Here is a 17,403-nt window from a genome sequence, read left to right on the forward strand (position 1 = left end):
TGTGAATCATTTCTTCAGCTGGCCACACCATTAACAAATGTCTTTCTGGTAATTCTTGCTCCACACCATGGAAAGCTCCCCAGCTTTCACAGATTTTAAAGGCATAACAGCAGATCCCAAGGTGCTAGTCTCTGATTTCAGTGCAGGGAGAAGGATGCACTTTCAGATAGTATTTCAAGGGAAACCAAAAGGCAGAATTAGGCTGTCCCTTGGGCTTTGCATTTCAGAAAGTCAACCAAAGTAGATCTAGCAGAACCATTACCCCTTAATAAGGGTCTCACCTTATACAGGTATGCCTGAAAGATGGAGTACGGGTTTCTCATAGCCCATCTCTCCACATGGGCTGCCTTTACCACGTAAGGTATTACTTGCTAGGGTTAAACTGTCCATTGGGGAAACAGGACTAGGCCATATATACATATGCTCCATTTTAAATAGAATGGAATTTGAATAGGATTAATCTTCTGCCTAGAAAAAAATTGTTCTTATTAGTTCCTTTAATATTTAGACAGCTTTTAACATGTATGTTTAATTTGTATTGTTCTTTTGTTCCATGTTAATATTTAATAAAATGTATGGCTATCAATAGTGCATACCTATACCTGCAGTATAAGTCCTTTGTAGATAGAATTGTTAGGAATATTTTTACAAGAGGAACTGGGAGATGGCAATGAAAGACTTCTGGTCTCCTGCATTCTTTTAAGTTGGTTGTTTTTTAACACAACCACTATAGCTGGCCATTCAGATTACAGTCTAGCTGGCCAAGTGTATGACAGGACATAAGATTGAACAAATCACCAGAAAGCAGAGACATTTGAATTAGTTTCTCCAAATTTGAGTTCTGCTAGGTGTCACATACAATTCTCAAGTTCATGAAGCACATTATAGGCTAAGTCCAATTTAAGGTGGATACAATGGTATAGTGTGCCAAACACCAATAGCAAACATTCCTCTTTGGAGCACTGTTGAGGTGGTAGAGGACACCGCAGAGTTGTTCTGTGTTGCAATATGACCTTTCTTCATCCCAAGACAACCGGCTGGGGCCACATGCTGCTCAACAGACCTCAGAGCTCTTTCTCAGCACACGACTGGGGACCTCTGCCCAAACCGCTGCTCTGCATTTCCATGGAGCAGGTCTCTAACAAGTCAGGCCTTTCCAAGACACAGGCGGAGTGCTGACAGTCATAGATTCAATTAGGAATGGTTCTCTGAAAGAGAGCTGTGCGGAAATTTTGCTGATGAGTGAAACCTCTGAAGACTGCTTGTGTGGTACAGCTGGTGTTTGAGAATAGGCCAAGTGGTAGTGAGAGACGGCAAACAAACCAGCACTGAAACGCCTTCTCCTCGCCTGGCCCACAGCCAGGCTGCCCCTCTGGTGTAACATAGGGCATCCTGGGGGCTGCTCTGCATTATGCTGCCTGTCAGTGTCTTTAAAAAGCTATTATGGCTGCTGGGAATCTCTGCAATGAAGGAAGACTTGAGTAAGCCCTTCCCTGCCAACACATCCAGTGCCAGGCAGCAGCAGGAGGGTGTTTTTAGCATGACTTCATGCCAGAGGTTCTCTGTACGCTAAACAGTCTGGCAAAATACACAGAGCAACAGAAACAGGTGGATCTGGACTAGCGTGATCAAATGGATCTCATAGGGCATTCAGTATATCTTTAATGCAAGTGTGCCTATCAGCCATTTCATGCAATGCACGGTTCTTCAGTGTGAGGAATGATGCCAAAATTGCCCAAATATGAGCCAAGTCGCAAGTTTTTCAGTCACACACACAGGCCTGTGAGTTTACTAAGGAGGTACCATTTTATATGAGAACCTGAACTCAAAATTGAGGCTAAACTTTCACCTCTGCAACTCCTCCGCACTTCCTTGGAAAGTCAGCATGCCTGTCTTGTGGTAGCATCCATGACTGAGTAAGAAATGAAAGTGTTTTTATGGGAGTTCAGGTGTATCTTACAATACATTTTCACACTATGATAAAATTAATTGCATGTTGCTGACAGTATTCTCTTATTTTCATAATCAGGCAGGTACAAATTTTGGTCTAATAGTTGTGTAAACAAGATAAGCTATGATTTCTAGGAACATGCTTCTATAAAAATGCAATAGTCAGAGTATTAACACTAACCACTTTGCACTTATGGAAGATACTGCATACTTAATTGACAAATCAATTAATGCTGATGCATTTCCAACAACCCACATGAGGATAGAAAGAGTTTTTATAGAGTTTTGAGAGGCACAAGAATAGCATTTCTGAAAGCAAACAGGGGATCTCAAACTGTGTATGAAAGCCATTAGATGAATCATTTTCTTCTCCCTTTCTCACTTAACCTCCTTTCTTGCCTTCTTTTATTCAGCAGGGTCAGATTTTCAGAAGTGGCAAGTCTATTTTAGCACATCTGTCATCCTTACAGCTGCACTGAGCAGGCATCAAAGCAGTTATGCAGAAATCCCAACTTCACTGTTTTACTTGCTGGAGGCATTACCAGCCCCCAGGCTCTTGCATATCCCTGTCACTCACAGCAGCTGCTGAGGAAGCTTTCCCCATGCTCTGAAATAGCTAAGATCTTGAAGTCAGACCTTGATCTTCCCAGCCTTACCGGTGATAAGCTGGTGGGGGGCTCTGCAGGTTGGCAGGGCAGAGCCTCTACAGTCACAGCCCACCCCACTGCCCCCAGCCCAGAGCATCAGGCACCTCCATGGGGACAGAGACATCAACTCATGAGTCAGGGTCCAACTAAGCAGGAACCACAGCTAGGCAAAGAGGGCAATTGCTCTGGGCTGAGCTTTAAATAGATCCCCTGCGCCAATGGGTGGAGTGTGGTGGGGGTCCCAGGTGGGGCTGTTCAGGCCCATCAATGGGGCCTGAGACAGGCAGTGTCTCAGCTGCACGTGGAGCCTGTTTCTCCACACAAGTGGTGGGTTTAGAGCAATAGGTTTCACATACCTTATGCTATATGGGACCAGCATTTGGCTTTTAAACAAAATCTGAGATCAGAGGGGCCTGCAAGCAGGAGCTCCCAGAAGGGAAACAGCTTCAACGGGACTTTGCCCTGGTTTCCCTGCCCGTGCTACTGCACAGGTCCGCACTGCCTTCCTTCACCCTCCCTGCCAAACTGACTCTACCTTTGGTTCCCTTGGATCCAACCTGTGTTAACAGACTGCTTCCATAATTGTCTATCTTTTTTTAATCCCTAATTGAGCAGACACCAAAAAATCTTCTTTTAAAGCATGGATCAGGACTGCATTGTCAAAACGGCACAAATGTCAAAGCGGTAATCAGGACTCCAACCTGCAGTAGTGATGGCTCTAAAGGTTCATCCTGGTATTTGTATAGCTCATACTGCAGCAAAATCCTGATCCATCTTGTTAATGAAAGTAAGAATAATTGTTCACAGTTTGACTGTAGGCACTGGTTAGGCAAGTCTTCTCAAACTCTAAAGATGTTATCTGGAAAATTAAGGAGCTGCAATTGAACTCAGTTTCTGGACAAGTGTGGTAAATACTGAGGAGGTTTATTAATTCATCAAAGCTCCTTGTGAGAGGGTCTAAATCCTTCTCTGGAGGCCGGCATAGAAAGAATTAACTTTTTCCTTCTTCCTGTAGAAATGATCGCAACTGCCTACCCTGCATGGAGGGAAGAGGCAGCTGTAATGAATTATTTATCTGTAGCACACTGTAAGAGGGATGTGCTGTGATTAATTGTAGAGCTGGGCAGGAAATGGTTTCCTTGTCCCAAAAGATTTTTGAGATTAAAAATGTGTTGCTATTCCACACTGGGATAAAACCAAAACCCCTTTAAAATAGAAATAGAGAGCGAGCAAAACCCACCTACAAAAAACCCTCATCAGTCATATGTGTAGGATTCTTTTGCAACATGAAAGCCCAACAGAAAATTTTAACACCTAAGAAGAAAGTTTGGTAGAGAACTCATGGGGTCCAAACCATCCCATTCAACCTCCATATCCTTGGGGAGTGCTCTAGGGAGGAGACGAACATGCTGGAGCAGGGACATGAACCTTGTTGATCTCACGTGAATGCCACCTCTACTGAGCCGGGATGGGGCTTGGCTTTTGGCTTTTCATGCTGTCCGTCTCACTTCAGCAAAAGAGTCGTGACTGGTTGTACCTATTTACTTGGTCCTCAGAGAAGCAACCTGTTGTTTATACTGACTTTTCTGTTTTTACAGCTAAATGCTGCAGAGCTGAATGATCTTTTATAAACTTTTTGCCTCCAGATGGGAAACCTCCTTTTTTAAAAAGCTTACATGGAAATGACTTTTTATTTTCTGAATCATTTCCCCCACATGTCTCATAAATAAGAAGCTTTTCTCTAGTTTTTTTGTCAACACTTCCAGTTTAAACACGTAGCCTGACCATACAGGAGTGCCCTGCTATATTTTTAAGGGAGGGTGAGGATTGATTCACTAGATATGACATAGCAGAAACTTCAGAAGTTGAGTCTATGCCATCTAAAATCATTGTCTTGTCCATAAAAGGAACAAGAAAAGCTTTGCCGTATCTTCATTACAGCTGTAGAAGTTCATACTTGACATAGTTTCTCCCCAGGGTACAACTGTGGTAAGGAAAAAAATTATGCTGACTGAAATAACTTGAATGTATATAGATTAAAAACATATGGTCTTTTTAGTAGTGGGTATGAGTTGGTGAGGCTGGGTACCTCCTCAGATTTGTGAGGAGACGTGGCAGATCAGATTGATCCTTTTCCTGGCACCAGTAGAAGGATGTGAGAAAAGCACCAGGTGTCTCCTTTGGTCTTTTTTGAGACCAAGCAGCCAGAAATAAAAAGTAGCGCAGCAATGATTTCAGAACATTTTGCAAAGAATATGCACTTTGAAGCTTTTTGAACGCTGGGACATGGAAAAGGAATGCCTGATTGAGAAGTATTTTGAGCCACATGAGCCAGATTCAGTTTCCATTAGTGTGCAGAGAGCACAGGCTAGCTAAATTCTAGCCTAGTCCAGCTAGCAGCCATGTGTAAGCATTGACATCCCCAATCCATTACCTCCTCTCAATTCCCTGAAGGCTGGCAAAAGTTACAAGAGTAATGTTGTTAGGATCTGAAGCCTTCTTAGTCAGATGTTCAGAATTAAATGTGTTTAGCAAAATGAATGCCTGGGCTTGCCAATATATCTCAACTCTAGTACAGAAGACTTACACTGATGAGTCAGAGGGCCAGTCAGTCTGAACTATCAGCATAGTTGAACACAGACAGGACCGATGCAAAACAAGCCCCAGGACTGACAAACCCAGCAAATGCCAGCAATTGGTGGCACCGTTTGTATGTCATGCAGCCACCGGTGAGGCTCAGGCTAGCCTGCGGCTGATGAAGGCTTTAGGAAACAAATTGCAGGCTGGCAGTGACCGCAGATCTGGGTGTCCTTGTGTGGATGTGACCACTGCCGGCAACATCCAGATATGCCATCACCTTTTTATTAAATACAATGGATTTTAAATTTAGGAAAAAATCTTCAGAAGAACAGGCCAGAGCCATGCTCTTCCAGTTCCTGCTGTGTGCACGCCTTTGAAAGCATGGCTGTCTGCCTCTGCGGTGGGTGAGCCCTGTTGCAGGCCTTAGATCACAGGTGACGGACACAACAGCATCATAGATGACACTGACAACATGCAGACAGGATGTAATGCTTTTTTTCTTTTTTTTTTCTTTTTCTTTCACATTTATGATTAGCCCCAGAGTTGTGATAGTCCTTTTCTCGTGTGGCTCTTGCTGTAACAATTCACACCTGTGAAGTCCCAAATCAGATTACTAAATCTATTTGATTTGGTACTACATTTGAAAAGCAACCAGAAGCACCAGGTTGTCCATTTCTTAAGTGAGACGTGACATTAAGAGTGTTCAACAGTCCTGTCCCATTTTTTTGAATTGTCAGCCTGGTCACATTAAAATGAAAGTCACAGTGCTCACAGTGCTGGTTATAATGACAAAATTTTACAAAATCTTGGACCTATTATAAGGCATCACCCTGTTGCGTGCACTGTGTTTTGGGGTCTAGTCTCTCCAGCATGAGAAAACGGGTTTGATAACCCATTGGTGTCATGTACCTACCACGCTTTTACTCAGCTGAATTTCTAAAGGGAAAGATAGATGTTTTTTATTGATAGGCTTTTAACACTGTTTGATAATTATCATTGGATTTGATACACTCGGACATTGAAGAAAATGTCACCCCACATAAATGGTATAATTCATAAATCCATAAATGTATGGGTTTTAAAAATAATTATTCCAATATCTATGTTTAACATATGGATCTGATAGTAGAGATTGCTGGGTTTAGAAACTGTTTCCATTATCTGGATAGTAACTGGGCAAAATCTGATCTGTGAAGTCATTACAAAATTTAGTGAGATTTTTATCTATTTTCAAATACCACTCTAAACTTTATTGTGGTTAATCTAGCTTACTTGTTAAACGAACATAAAAAAGGGCATTAGGAATGTAGATTTAGTGTAGTACAACCATTAAGGTGAAGAATAATGGCTGGGAAGCCTTAGCTCTCGGGTTCTCCTGCTATACTAATGTCACCAAAATCATATTACTGGGACGCGGGTGTTTTTCATGGGCTGTATGGGCAGAAGGAATGGTTCCTGTTGCCAAGCAGAAGCATCTCTCCTGATCCGCTGAATTCACACGTGGGTATAATTTTACGCACACCCACAGCAGCATGGATCGATGCATTGCAAAGGTCTTTGTTCTCCATGTAAGGGCACAAGCACCCAGGTTAGGTATGTCCCCCATGCTGCTGGGTGTAAGGGACTCACTCTAAGGCCAGGGCCATGGGCCAGACTGCTTGAGTTAGACCTGTTAAACATTTTCATAAGGCCATCCTGGTTAAAAATGATATGCCATCCTGGTTAAAAATGCCTCGGTTTCCAGAATAAACTGAAATTTTTAGTGGTTTATTATTTGTAACACTATGCTTTCTGATGAAGTGTAGTAAAATGATCTATTTTCCAGATGGTGGGAAGTCTGATAGGCTGGTAGAGGATGAACTGACTGTATTTGTTCATGTATTTGTTTGTTTACTTAAACGGCTGGTTTTCAATCTGCTAATCACCAGGGGATGTTGCCTTTTGAGGAAACAAACCCACAAGAAAAACAAAATTGTTTATGAAAAGCTCTTTTCTGGGCCAGTGGTCTAAATTTTTTTCAGTATAAAGGAAGCCTTGTCCTGCTTGCAAATAGTTCTCAGGACTGTATCTCTATCTGAGATTTTAGCACTCTATGCAGCCGTAAGTTTAAGCCAAGGAAGATTCACATGTTGCACAGCTGAGGGTTACTTTGTTCACTTGGCTGGTGCTCAAGAACAGCAAATTATTTCTGGATAAAACTAAAATACAGTAAGACACTGGCTCTGGGAAGTGTATTTTCCTATATATTGTCCAGAATTATTTGGGGGGCCTTTTAGAGATATGGTTGGGGAGGGGGGTGAATAACAGACATTGTTATGATAGGGAGCGGAATGATTTGTCATTTGGTTCACCTTCCTTTCTTTCAACAGGGTGCCTTTTCCTGGCCAAAGACTCCTCTAGTTCACTGAGGAAAACTTTAGGAAAAATCATAAAAAATGATGGTTGAGATTGAGTGAGTCACATGTACATATAAGCTATATGTAGCCATATGTTGCCAATAGAAAAGTATGCGTTTCCCCTAAACTTCAGTCACCTCTTAATGATAAACTGGTAGTAACCATGTCTTATCTGGGGTTTCTCTCCATACCTCTTTCTCCTTGGTCATCAGGGATTTGCAAGTGTTCTCGGGATTTCATTGGAATTTAGGCTAACAGAGTGGTGCAGGACAAATCATAAGTGTGATTTATTAGCTGTTAGAGACAAGTGCTTGGAACTACAAGGAGGTCTTTCCATTTTGTAATTTTGCCTGCAAAGATTTTTCTTAAAAGAGGTAATAGTCTGTTCTCCTCTACTAATAATCTGTACCATTTTATGCATAAGCCACCGTTCCAGGTTTTACCAATAAATAGAGGAAATGGCACACTTTTAAAAGGAGATTAAAATGTGGTGATTGGGTTGCATGTTTTTGTTTTCTGGCTTACTGCTCTGTTCTTTCATGCTCAAAATAAACCTGTATATGCAGCTCATACCATAAACCGGAGTCGTTGGTTTGACCCTCAGCAAAGCGTTCCCTGTGCTATATTTGCAAGCGATAACATACTCATTCAGTTCTGCATGGGAAGCCAGATACCCAAGCAAGCCTGGGTTCTTGCCTAAGCTTGGTTTTCAAAGAGGTGTGATTTTCAGTTATCACTTACCTATCCAAAGGATGTGAAATCTCTACATTCACATATACCACTTAGGAACAGTAATTTTACAACTTTTTTCTCCTTGGAAGCCTTCCAAATCAATATTTTTGTTCTGTTTCAGGCAAAATGGGAACGCATAAAAAAGATTATTTTGTTCATATCCCTTTGTAGCCTGTGGCCCTTTGAGCAATAGTCAGTAGGCAAAAATTAATATACGACTGAAATAGAATGGTCTTTCTGTGGTTTCTAATGATGTTTGGGGGAAAATAAGGCCAGGAAATAGTATTTTCATAATTTGTGATAAATTATATGGTGGTGGGTATATACTGAGGCAAGTCTGGAATATTTTGTTATGATTGCGGTGAGAACTGCAGCTTGTGCTCTTACCTCTATCTGCCTAACTTAAAACCTGTTTCCAACTGCTAGGCATCAAATTGAGCATGTGTGAGACACAACTCTTGGGATTAATGAATCTTAGACCTTATCTATCATTTATTTGTCTCATGTGTGCACCCATGTATATCACAGGCATTTTTATTTAATTATTCAGGAATTGGCACATGACTTGCATTAGCTCCTTCCTCTGGGTATCTTGCTGAGAGAACGGTGCAAAGGAGCAATATCTAATCCTCATACAGTTAAAACTGTTTGTGAAGAAGAAAGATCCTATTAAACTGGCCCTGTCATGTGAGCAGAAATTACACTCAATACTAACTACTGGTTCTTAAGACAGAATATAGTTGTGTTCATACCAGCAAATTGATTCAGACCGCCATAAAAGAGTTGTAAGGTTTCATCTTAATTTGCAAGTAAATCTCTCTATATTCAGGCTGTGTCATTTTGATGGATACAGAACTGTGCACTGCTACAAGGCCGGCACATGTATTTATTTATTCAGGAAAATATATGGCATGAAAACATTCATTATAAAAGACTTAGTGTGCTCTAATGGCCTGATCCAGCACCACTGAAATCAATGAGAATCTTTCTTTCCATGTTGGTAGCACAGGAGCATGCCAGCAGTGTGGAAAACGTTCCTCTAGCCTGAAGTGCCTAGCACAAATCTCAAAATCATTAGGAAAATAAAAGGCTGACAAACCGGCAACCGCATAGACATGTGACAAATTTGGAGGCAACTGAAAACAGAGCTGTTTTCTAAAGTTCGCATGTGAACCATATGCTCTTGGAAAGACGGGTTATTCTGGCTACATGTCTATGCTTATTTGTTGTTCAAAAAACCAAGGAGTACTAACAGGAGACTTGATAAAAATGTACCTTAAAAGCAGCTGAAAAGGGTTGGTTAGTAGTTGACTTGCCTTTAATATTCAGCTTGCAAAATAGATTTGATTTACTTGAATTTTCATGAATTTTACCAGATTTTGCTTTATTCTGCTTTAAATAGCATCTTCTCAAAAACAGGTGGCAGAAATACTACTACCTATTTTTTAATGAATGATCAGCCTGCAGTATAAACACTTGTTTGGTGTCATTACTTTAATAAGGAACTGCAAGCCACATATTTTGGTTGCAACTAGTTTCATGCGAGTACTTCAGTCCTGAGAATTTTTCAGTGATAACCCACGAAGTGAATCAGCCAGTGGGACATGAACTGTAACACCACATACAGAACAAAAACATCCCTGTGTGCATGCACAACCGCGAGCTTCTAGCTTTCTTGTACTTTCCAGGTACAGTCGGGATATGATGTGTAACCAAACATGTCTGTCTTGGGAGGTCCCTTCCCTCAGATGCCCACTGCGGGGGCACCCATCTCCTTGCCGAGGAGGCCTCCTGCCCCCACTCAGCCGTGGGCCTGCTGCCACAGCATCATCCCAACATGCCTGCCCGGCTTTTGGGAGCACACTGTTTCCCAGGGCTCCCACCAACCTCTGCTGAAGCTGCCATTGGTGGTGGCTTCCCAGTCCCTCGGCAGAAGAGCAAGTCTTCATAAGAAAGCCTGTAAGCAGAGGGACGCCTTGGGGAATGGAAGGTATTACAGAGAATAAGTATCCCCTACATTGCGGGCTTTCTGACTTGAGACATCCATCTTCATCTTCTCTCTGTGTTTCTTTTGCCCAGCAAGCATCCAACAAAGACCAACAGCTGGGGCTGGCTTCCAGACAGGAACCCAGTTCTCACAGGTCCCCTGAGATCCGTCTCCCCGGTGCTACAATTTGTTCTTCACCCTGAAGTCCAACACCCAGCAGAAATCTGGAGCAAAGAGAGAGTTGTCCAAAATCATTTTGTCCCACAAATAAATAAAATCACCTTCCTGTAAACCCAGATGTCATTCCTCTCCGCATTGCTGTTGTGCTTTCCCACTCACAGGCAGGAAAAGAGTCTAAACTCGGCTCCTTTGTCCACTTTGATACTGTTATTTTATCTCTGGGAAAGATGAAATTGGGAGAAGTGAGGATCACTGGTGAATTTTGCACTTGTATGGGGTAACCAGTCGTTGTCACTCCTTTTGAACAAGTACCCCAATAAAAGACCCAGGAATCCTCTTGGTCTTTTGCTGGCAGAGGTCTGTGGTCAAACCCAAGCATCTTTCTGCACTTTAACAGGTCTTGAGGTTTTGCATGTGGTAAGATTTGTTGCAAACTGATTTAATATGGTGCATTTCTTTAACCATAAGGTACAATCACGCCTGGGAGAGCCGGATGATCTGAGAGCCTTGCCCTAGATGCTGTAAGAGGCTTTATATCGTCTTGTCCTTGCCCAGGCACACACGAGAGGCGCTGGGAGCCAGCAGAGCGGCTGCTGGCCAGTCCTGGGCAGCCCAGAGCCTCTGCAAGGAAAATCCCAGCACCTCTGCAGTTTGAATGGGAAGAGGTGCTCCTCCTAAGACTTTATTTCTTTTAAAACCTTCCCTCACAGTTACTAAACAGACTTTGGACTAAATCCGCCACATCAGGAAAAGGAATGGGAACAAATGAGGAATAAATACAAGCATAAACAGCCTCTTTTTTTTGCAGCAGTTTTGCGAAGTGTAGGGCAGAAGACAAGGGCCCTTTTTTCAAAAGGGGATCTTGGACTCATACAGGTAGCGGTGACCATCCCTGCCCCTTCCCGTGAGAGGAAGCTTTCCCTGCTCTCCTCTGCTCGGCCTTCTCGGGGTTTCTTCCCCTCTTCTGCATGAACTCTGCCTGAGCCGGCAGATCTCTCTTTTTAAATGCCAAACGAAGAAGGGGTCGGGAGCTTGGGGCAGCCCCCTCGTGCGCCCACCGCCCCGCGGATCCAAAGGAGCTGGCGGGGCTGCTCTCTGCTCTGCCCGGGGGGAGCGGCAGTCCCCGTTAGCTCCCAGCTGCGCCAGCCCGCTGCCTCTGCCCGGCCCGAAACTGAGCAGCAGCGTTTCGGGCTGGCACCTTTCCCTAAATCCTCATAAATAAAACTGTAAATAAGTTGCAACAGAAAAAACAGCGGAGCTACATCGCCGCCGTCCCGCGTGAAAGGACACCTCGGGTGCCCCGCCGGCCGCAGCTTCCAGCCCAGCCCCGACGTCGCCGACAGACCCCTCCGTGGGGGGCGGCGGGGCCTCATGCGGGGCCGCCCGGGGCAGCCGTGGGCGCGGCGGCGGGGGCGGCCAGCGCCTCCCGCTCCCGCTTCTTCTGCTTCATGCGGCGGTTCTGGAACCAGACCTTCACCTGGGCGTCGCGGAGGCGCAGCGAGCGGGCCACCTCGAGGCGGCGGGCCCGCGACAGGTACCGGCTGAAGTGAAACTCCTTCTCCAGCTCCGTGAGTTGCCGGGTGCTGAAGCTGGTGCGTGCGGGGCAGGCGGGAGGTTCCCCCCCGCACGGCGCCGCGCCGCCTGCAACGCCGAAAAACACCGCGCTTCAGCGGGGGCAGGGAAAGGGAGCGGGGCAGGGGTCGGGGCCGGGGCAGGAGTGGGCAGAGGGGAGCCGGGATGGGAACAGCCCCCGCCCGCCCTCCGCCGCCCCACTCACTTCTCCCGGGCGGGCTCCGCTTCGCTCGCATCCACTCGAAGGTGCGGGGCGCCGCCGGGGCCGCCGCGGGGGCCGGGGAGCCGGGCGCGGGGGCGGCCCCGGGGCAGGGCGAGAGGCGCCGCAGCCCCCCGCCGCCCGCGCCGGGGCAGGGGCAGGGGCGACCGGGCTCCGGCGGCGGCGGCGGCGGGCGGCCGCTCCCGGGGAAGATGGACGTGGCGAAGCCCGGCGGCCCGGCTCCGCGGGTCGGCCGGTAGCCGGGGCCCGGCGCCGCGGGGGGGGCGGCCGCGTACCCCGCCGCCCCCGCGCAGGCAGGCGGCAGGGGGAGCACGGAGCTGGCCGCGGTGCCTAGTGCCAGGAAGGCGCCGTCCCCCCGCCGGGAGTAGGGGGGCTGCGGGGTCCCGCGGCACAGCCCGGGCGGGAAGGCGAGGGGAAAGTACCCCAGGTCCATGGCCCGCGGGGCAGCGCCGCTCGCCGCACCCCGCCGGGGCAATATTGCACTAATATAGGGCCGGGAGCAGGGCGGCACGTCCCGCCCCACGGCCAATGGGAGCCCGGCGGGGAAAGCCCGCACCCGGGGTCCCGGGCGCCGCCGGCTCCCCTGCCCACACTCGGCTGCCCAGGGCCGGCGTAGGGCTGCGGGTGGGCAGCCCCCCCGACCCCTTCTGGGACCCCCCTGGGAGAGGGCCGCTCACTCTGGACTCGCCCGAGCCGCCGCGCACTTCGGAGCCGCTTGCCGGGAGTTTGGAGGGTGAGTGAGACGGCGCTTTCCCGCTACCCGAGCTCCCGTCCCAGGTTAGCTCTGCCCCCTCCCCTTGCCCCGCTGCCGGCCAGGAGGCTGCCGGAGGTTCCCACGGGAGCCCACGCAGCCTGGGGGAGTAGCCGGGAGCGCGGCGGGCTGCGCAGGCACCCCCAGGCTGTCCGCACCCGGGGCGGGGGGGTCTTGCTGCACCTCCCGGCACTTAATGGTCTCGCTCCATCAGATAAGTGCTCTGCAGCCTCTCAAAAGTGAATCCCCGGGCTCACCCCGTTAATGGGCTTTCATTTTTTCCCTTGGCAATTCGGCATTGTTTACTGCGCGTTTGCAGCTGGCAGAGAGTGCAGCAAGTTGCACTGCCCAGCCAAACCCTCCAACTCTCTCTTTTGGTTTTCATCCCCCCGGAATGGCAGGAAACAGGAACAGGCCTGGAGGATGTGAAGCCTGGACTCCAAAAGTGATCATCTCTCCCTAAATGGCTCCAAGTGACGCTTGACCATCCAGTCTGAGCTACACATATGCTTGATTTGGGTAATGATGGGTTTCATCCAAGCCGTCAACTGATAACCATGTGTCAGTGCAGTTCAGAACAGCAAAAGGTTGTGCTGGGCAGAACATGCTTGGGCTTTGGTGACATAGGACTGGACAGGCAAGGAACATGAAGAAGGGCTACATCATGCTGCTTCGAATTAGACAGGTAACCTTCTAAGTCTCAGGAGGTGGAGGTGGACTCAGCTGGGAAATGCAAGGGTGGTACCTTATAAAAAAGATATTTTATTTCAAAATAAAAGCCGGAAATTGAAATACCTTCATCCATCATCCAGTGCCTTCCACTCAATAGCCCAAAGAGCTCTACAAGCTCTTGGCCAAAGTGCTGCTTGCTGTGGTCAGGAAGAGGCCACAAATTTTGCGAGTACCAGACATGGTGTCAACCACCCGAGGGCAACCAGGATCCCCAGAGAAGGAAAAATTCCACTGGGTCTTTTGCGGATTTCAGAGGGCTGGGCTGGTGGCAGGGAAGGGACACCATGGGGAGACACAATCAAACCATTTCACTGACTCAGCCTCAACTCTTTCCCATGGAGACTTGTGCTCTGCCGCTCAGCCCCAGCTGCCCCACCATTATGCCCAGCTGATGGTTCAGAGCAGGCCTGGTTTTCTTTCCTGCAGAGGCCCTGAGAGGACACATCCCTGGGACAGGCAGACATAAGCCTGCAAGGACATGGGAGCACTTCCCTGCATATGGGTTCTGACAAGTGATGTGGCCTTCTACCAGCCCTGCTTTCTCCCTAGCTCATCCATCCCATCTGCTATAAAGCAACTATTACAGAGCAAAGGCTGGCTATACAGATTACTGCTTTAATGTGTTTGGGACTGAGAGTCTACAGACAGAGCAGTCACTGTAAGCCCAGAGACCCGAAGTTAGGTGTTCTCCAGACACAGACTTGTTCACTGTTCCAGACTGTGCTACCCTGCTGCACTAATAATGGGATATCACCTGTATTTCCATTTGCAGAGGATGCAGGTATAGATTAGAAGAACAGTTTAAATCAAATACACCTTGTCAGGAACCTACATTTTGAGGGAGGCGTTAAATTCTATATGATACAAACTTGCTCAGCACACCCATGGCAATCAGAGCAGTTTGGAAAATGTCATCTTCTGACAAAACAGAAGCGTGGGAACACCACGCTTTAGCAGAGAAAGGCTGTCCACGCAGGAGAGCATCTGTGCTCTTCAGTCTCCCCTGCTGTAAAAACTCCTGCCCGCAGCGAAGCAAACAGCACTGGCTCCAGAGGAGGGCTGCTGCTTTACTTGAGTCTTCTGTTTGCAGAACGCAACTGGTTTAATTACACCTAAAGCTGTGTTTTAAACACTAGAAGAGCTGTCCGTGTTCACACCAACATAAGATCTTTCCATTCACCCAGCTGGATTCTGTTACCGGGTTTCTCGTTCGCTACCCATCTGTTTTTGCAGGACTGTTCAAGGATGAGGAAAGCAGGAATCAGTGGCTAAACACAGGCAAAGCGTCTCTTGTTGCTGCTCTGGCTTTTAAGGGGGATGCTATTTTCTACGCTCCTGAATTTCACAGTGTTCAGACTTAAATAACTAAGTCCCAGTGATACAAGGTTGAGTGACTGCAGCTGTTTTTTTGCAAGAGGTCTAATGGGAAGGAGTCCCTGAAAGTCAAAGGAGGAAGAAGAAAAGTGGGTTAAAAAGAAGAGTGGGAGGAACATGATGCTGTCAAAGGCAATTTGAGAATGACTGGGAAGTTTAGGGACATCTGTGCAAGCAGTGCAGTGATGGCATGAGCCAGGGGAGCTGCTGGGGCAGAAACCTCTGTGAGAACAATGGACCAAACCAACCCTTGTGCCACCACACTTCTGGAAACGTGGGCCACTGCAAAGCCTGAGACAGACACTGTGAAATTAAGACATGATATAGGAACAAGCCCTGCCAAAAAGCCCTAAGCCCTGTTGAGTGCAGACACTTACCAGCAGTGCCCTTGGAAGGCTGCTTGTGCAGCACGTGTGTTGAAGGCAGTGGCAGCCCTAAGCCACAGGGACTACTTTGAGGTTGGGGCATGTTGCCTTTCCTCTCTGGAGCAAGCCTCCACGCTCTGTGCTTGTCACAATAACTAACACACAAGAGATTCAACAGATCCCTCCCCAGCCCTCAGGAAAATGATGTGGAAGGTCTGGTTCAAGCATGACCTTGTCCTTGCCCCTCTGCTGCCAAGACACTGCCAGCTGGGGAGAGCTGGTTCTCAGCGGTACGTGGGGATGTACATCCATGGTGTGGAGATAGCCAGGGTGTGGATGGGCATCCCGAAGAGAGGTAAGCAACCACTGGGCATTTAAGCAGTGGCCCTGTTAACACAGGCAAATCATCAAAGGCCCCTGGGAGGAAGGCTATCAGAGAAGAAGGAGGAGAAGCTCTGGAGAGTTTATTTTGTAAAGTGTGACTAAAACCAGGGATGTACAGAGACCCAAGGGCAAAGAAGGGGAATCGTCCTGCTGCTCCGGGGGAGCCAGGCTCAGCTCCAGCACAAGCACAGCCCTTCCAGGTGGGCAGGGTACTTCATGCTCTTCCTGAGGAAGGTGTGTTGCCCTCTGCCATTGATACTTCCCTGCCACAAGCTCCCCTTTCCTGGCTGACCCCTGGGGCAGTTTCACCAGGACTGGGACAGGGACCTCTGCTCTTCCAGTACATGAGATTAACTACAAAGATCCTCCTCATGAACACAGAGAAGAGGAAAGTCTCTCCCTCCTTCTGTAAGGATTTCACCAGAAGAGTGATTCCACACGGGCCCCTGTGCCATGTAATGCCCTGTTTCCTGTCCTGTGGCTCTGAATTTGGTAGGAAGAAAAAATTACGCATATCAGTAACACAGAGGTATCAAGGTAAGCCATACTGCTGTGTGCAAAACAGAGATGTCAAAGGGTTTGCAGCCAAGATTTCTGCCTTGCCTAGCCCTTCTTGCTTCCAAAGATCCTAAAAGGTGGCCCAGGTTCCTTGGAGGAAAGATTGAGGCTACACGCCTCACTCAGCATGGGGTTGTCTACCCTCTCCGAAAGCTTCAGCTGTTGCAAGAAAAACTGCACGTCAGCAAATAAATTAAAAATTAACCCAAGTGTTCAAATTGTACATTCAGGAGTACTTTTACCTGGAAGACCTCCATCCTGCCTAGTACAGATCCCATGCTAATTTAATTCAGCTTTGTGCTTATGGTCATTGCAGCTGAGTCTTTTTGGGGTTCATCCCAGAGCAGTTCAGGGAGCTGGTGCCCTGGGCTCTGAAGGTGGAGACAAAGGCCCACCTCTGCTCCTGAGCAGCATCTGCAGAGGTCTGGGGACATGCAGGCACAGACACCTCACTGTGTCCCCTTTTGCATCTCAGCCTTTGTGACCGAAGGGGTTTGGTCCTGTCCTGCCACGTTACTCCGTGGCTCTCGGGCTCCGGGACTGGGCTCTGCCTCTGCTGGACAGGGTTTCTGGTCGAGTCCCAGCTGGTTCAGGCCCAAGCAGAAGTAGGAGGAACTGCTGTCAAGTGAAAAGTGCTCATCATGTGATTGATGACCCTTTATAGAGCCAGCCCCCTCCCTCCTCCACCAGCCCCACTCCCAGCGAGGACCACGGCATACCCACTGCCGCTGCTCACATGGGAATGGAGAGCTGTTGCCTGTTCAGGGATTAACCTGCTGCTCAGTCCCTGGAAAGTGGCTGCAGCCAATGGAGTTCTGGTCCAGCCCATCTCGCGCCTTTTAAAAGCAGAGGTAGCCGGTTAATCAATATATAACATCACGTGGTGCCCAGCCAACCACCGCGGCCCTAATTGCCCCGGCAGCACCAGCCCCTTTGTGCTGCCCATCTGGCTCCGGCTTTTGTTCCCAGGCAGGT

At 47.8% G+C, this 17,403-nt stretch overlaps 1 protein-coding gene across 1 annotated transcript; it reads right to left on the reverse strand.

Moving 5' to 3' along the window:
• Positions 1 to 11,841: 11,841 nt before the first annotated feature.
• HOXD1 (homeobox D1) lies at positions 11,842 to 12,697 on the reverse strand. The gene is made up of 2 exons (XM_076340749.1): positions 12,250 to 12,697; positions 11,842 to 12,113 (listed from the first exon to the last, which is right to left on the reverse strand). The coding sequence occupies exons 1-2, from the start codon at positions 12,695 to 12,697 to the stop codon at positions 11,842 to 11,844; spliced, it is 720 nt and encodes a 239-aa protein (XP_076196864.1).
• Positions 12,698 to 17,403: the final 4,706 nt, after the last annotated feature.

Source organism: Aptenodytes patagonicus, chromosome 6 (genome assembly GCF_965638725.1).
Source record: "Aptenodytes patagonicus chromosome 6, bAptPat1.pri.cur, whole genome shotgun sequence".
NCBI lineage: Eukaryota > Metazoa > Chordata > Aves > Sphenisciformes > Spheniscidae > Aptenodytes > Aptenodytes patagonicus.

Coding starts and splice junctions, on each gene's coding strand:
- HOXD1 (XM_076340749.1), bottom strand. CDS start 12,697: ATGGACCTGGGGTACTTTCCCCTCGCCTTCCCGCCCGGGCTGTGCCGC. Junction 12,114..12,249: donor GCGGAGCCCGCCCGGGAGAA/GTGAGTGGGGCG, acceptor TCGGCGTTGCAG/GCGGCGCGGCGCCGTGCGGG.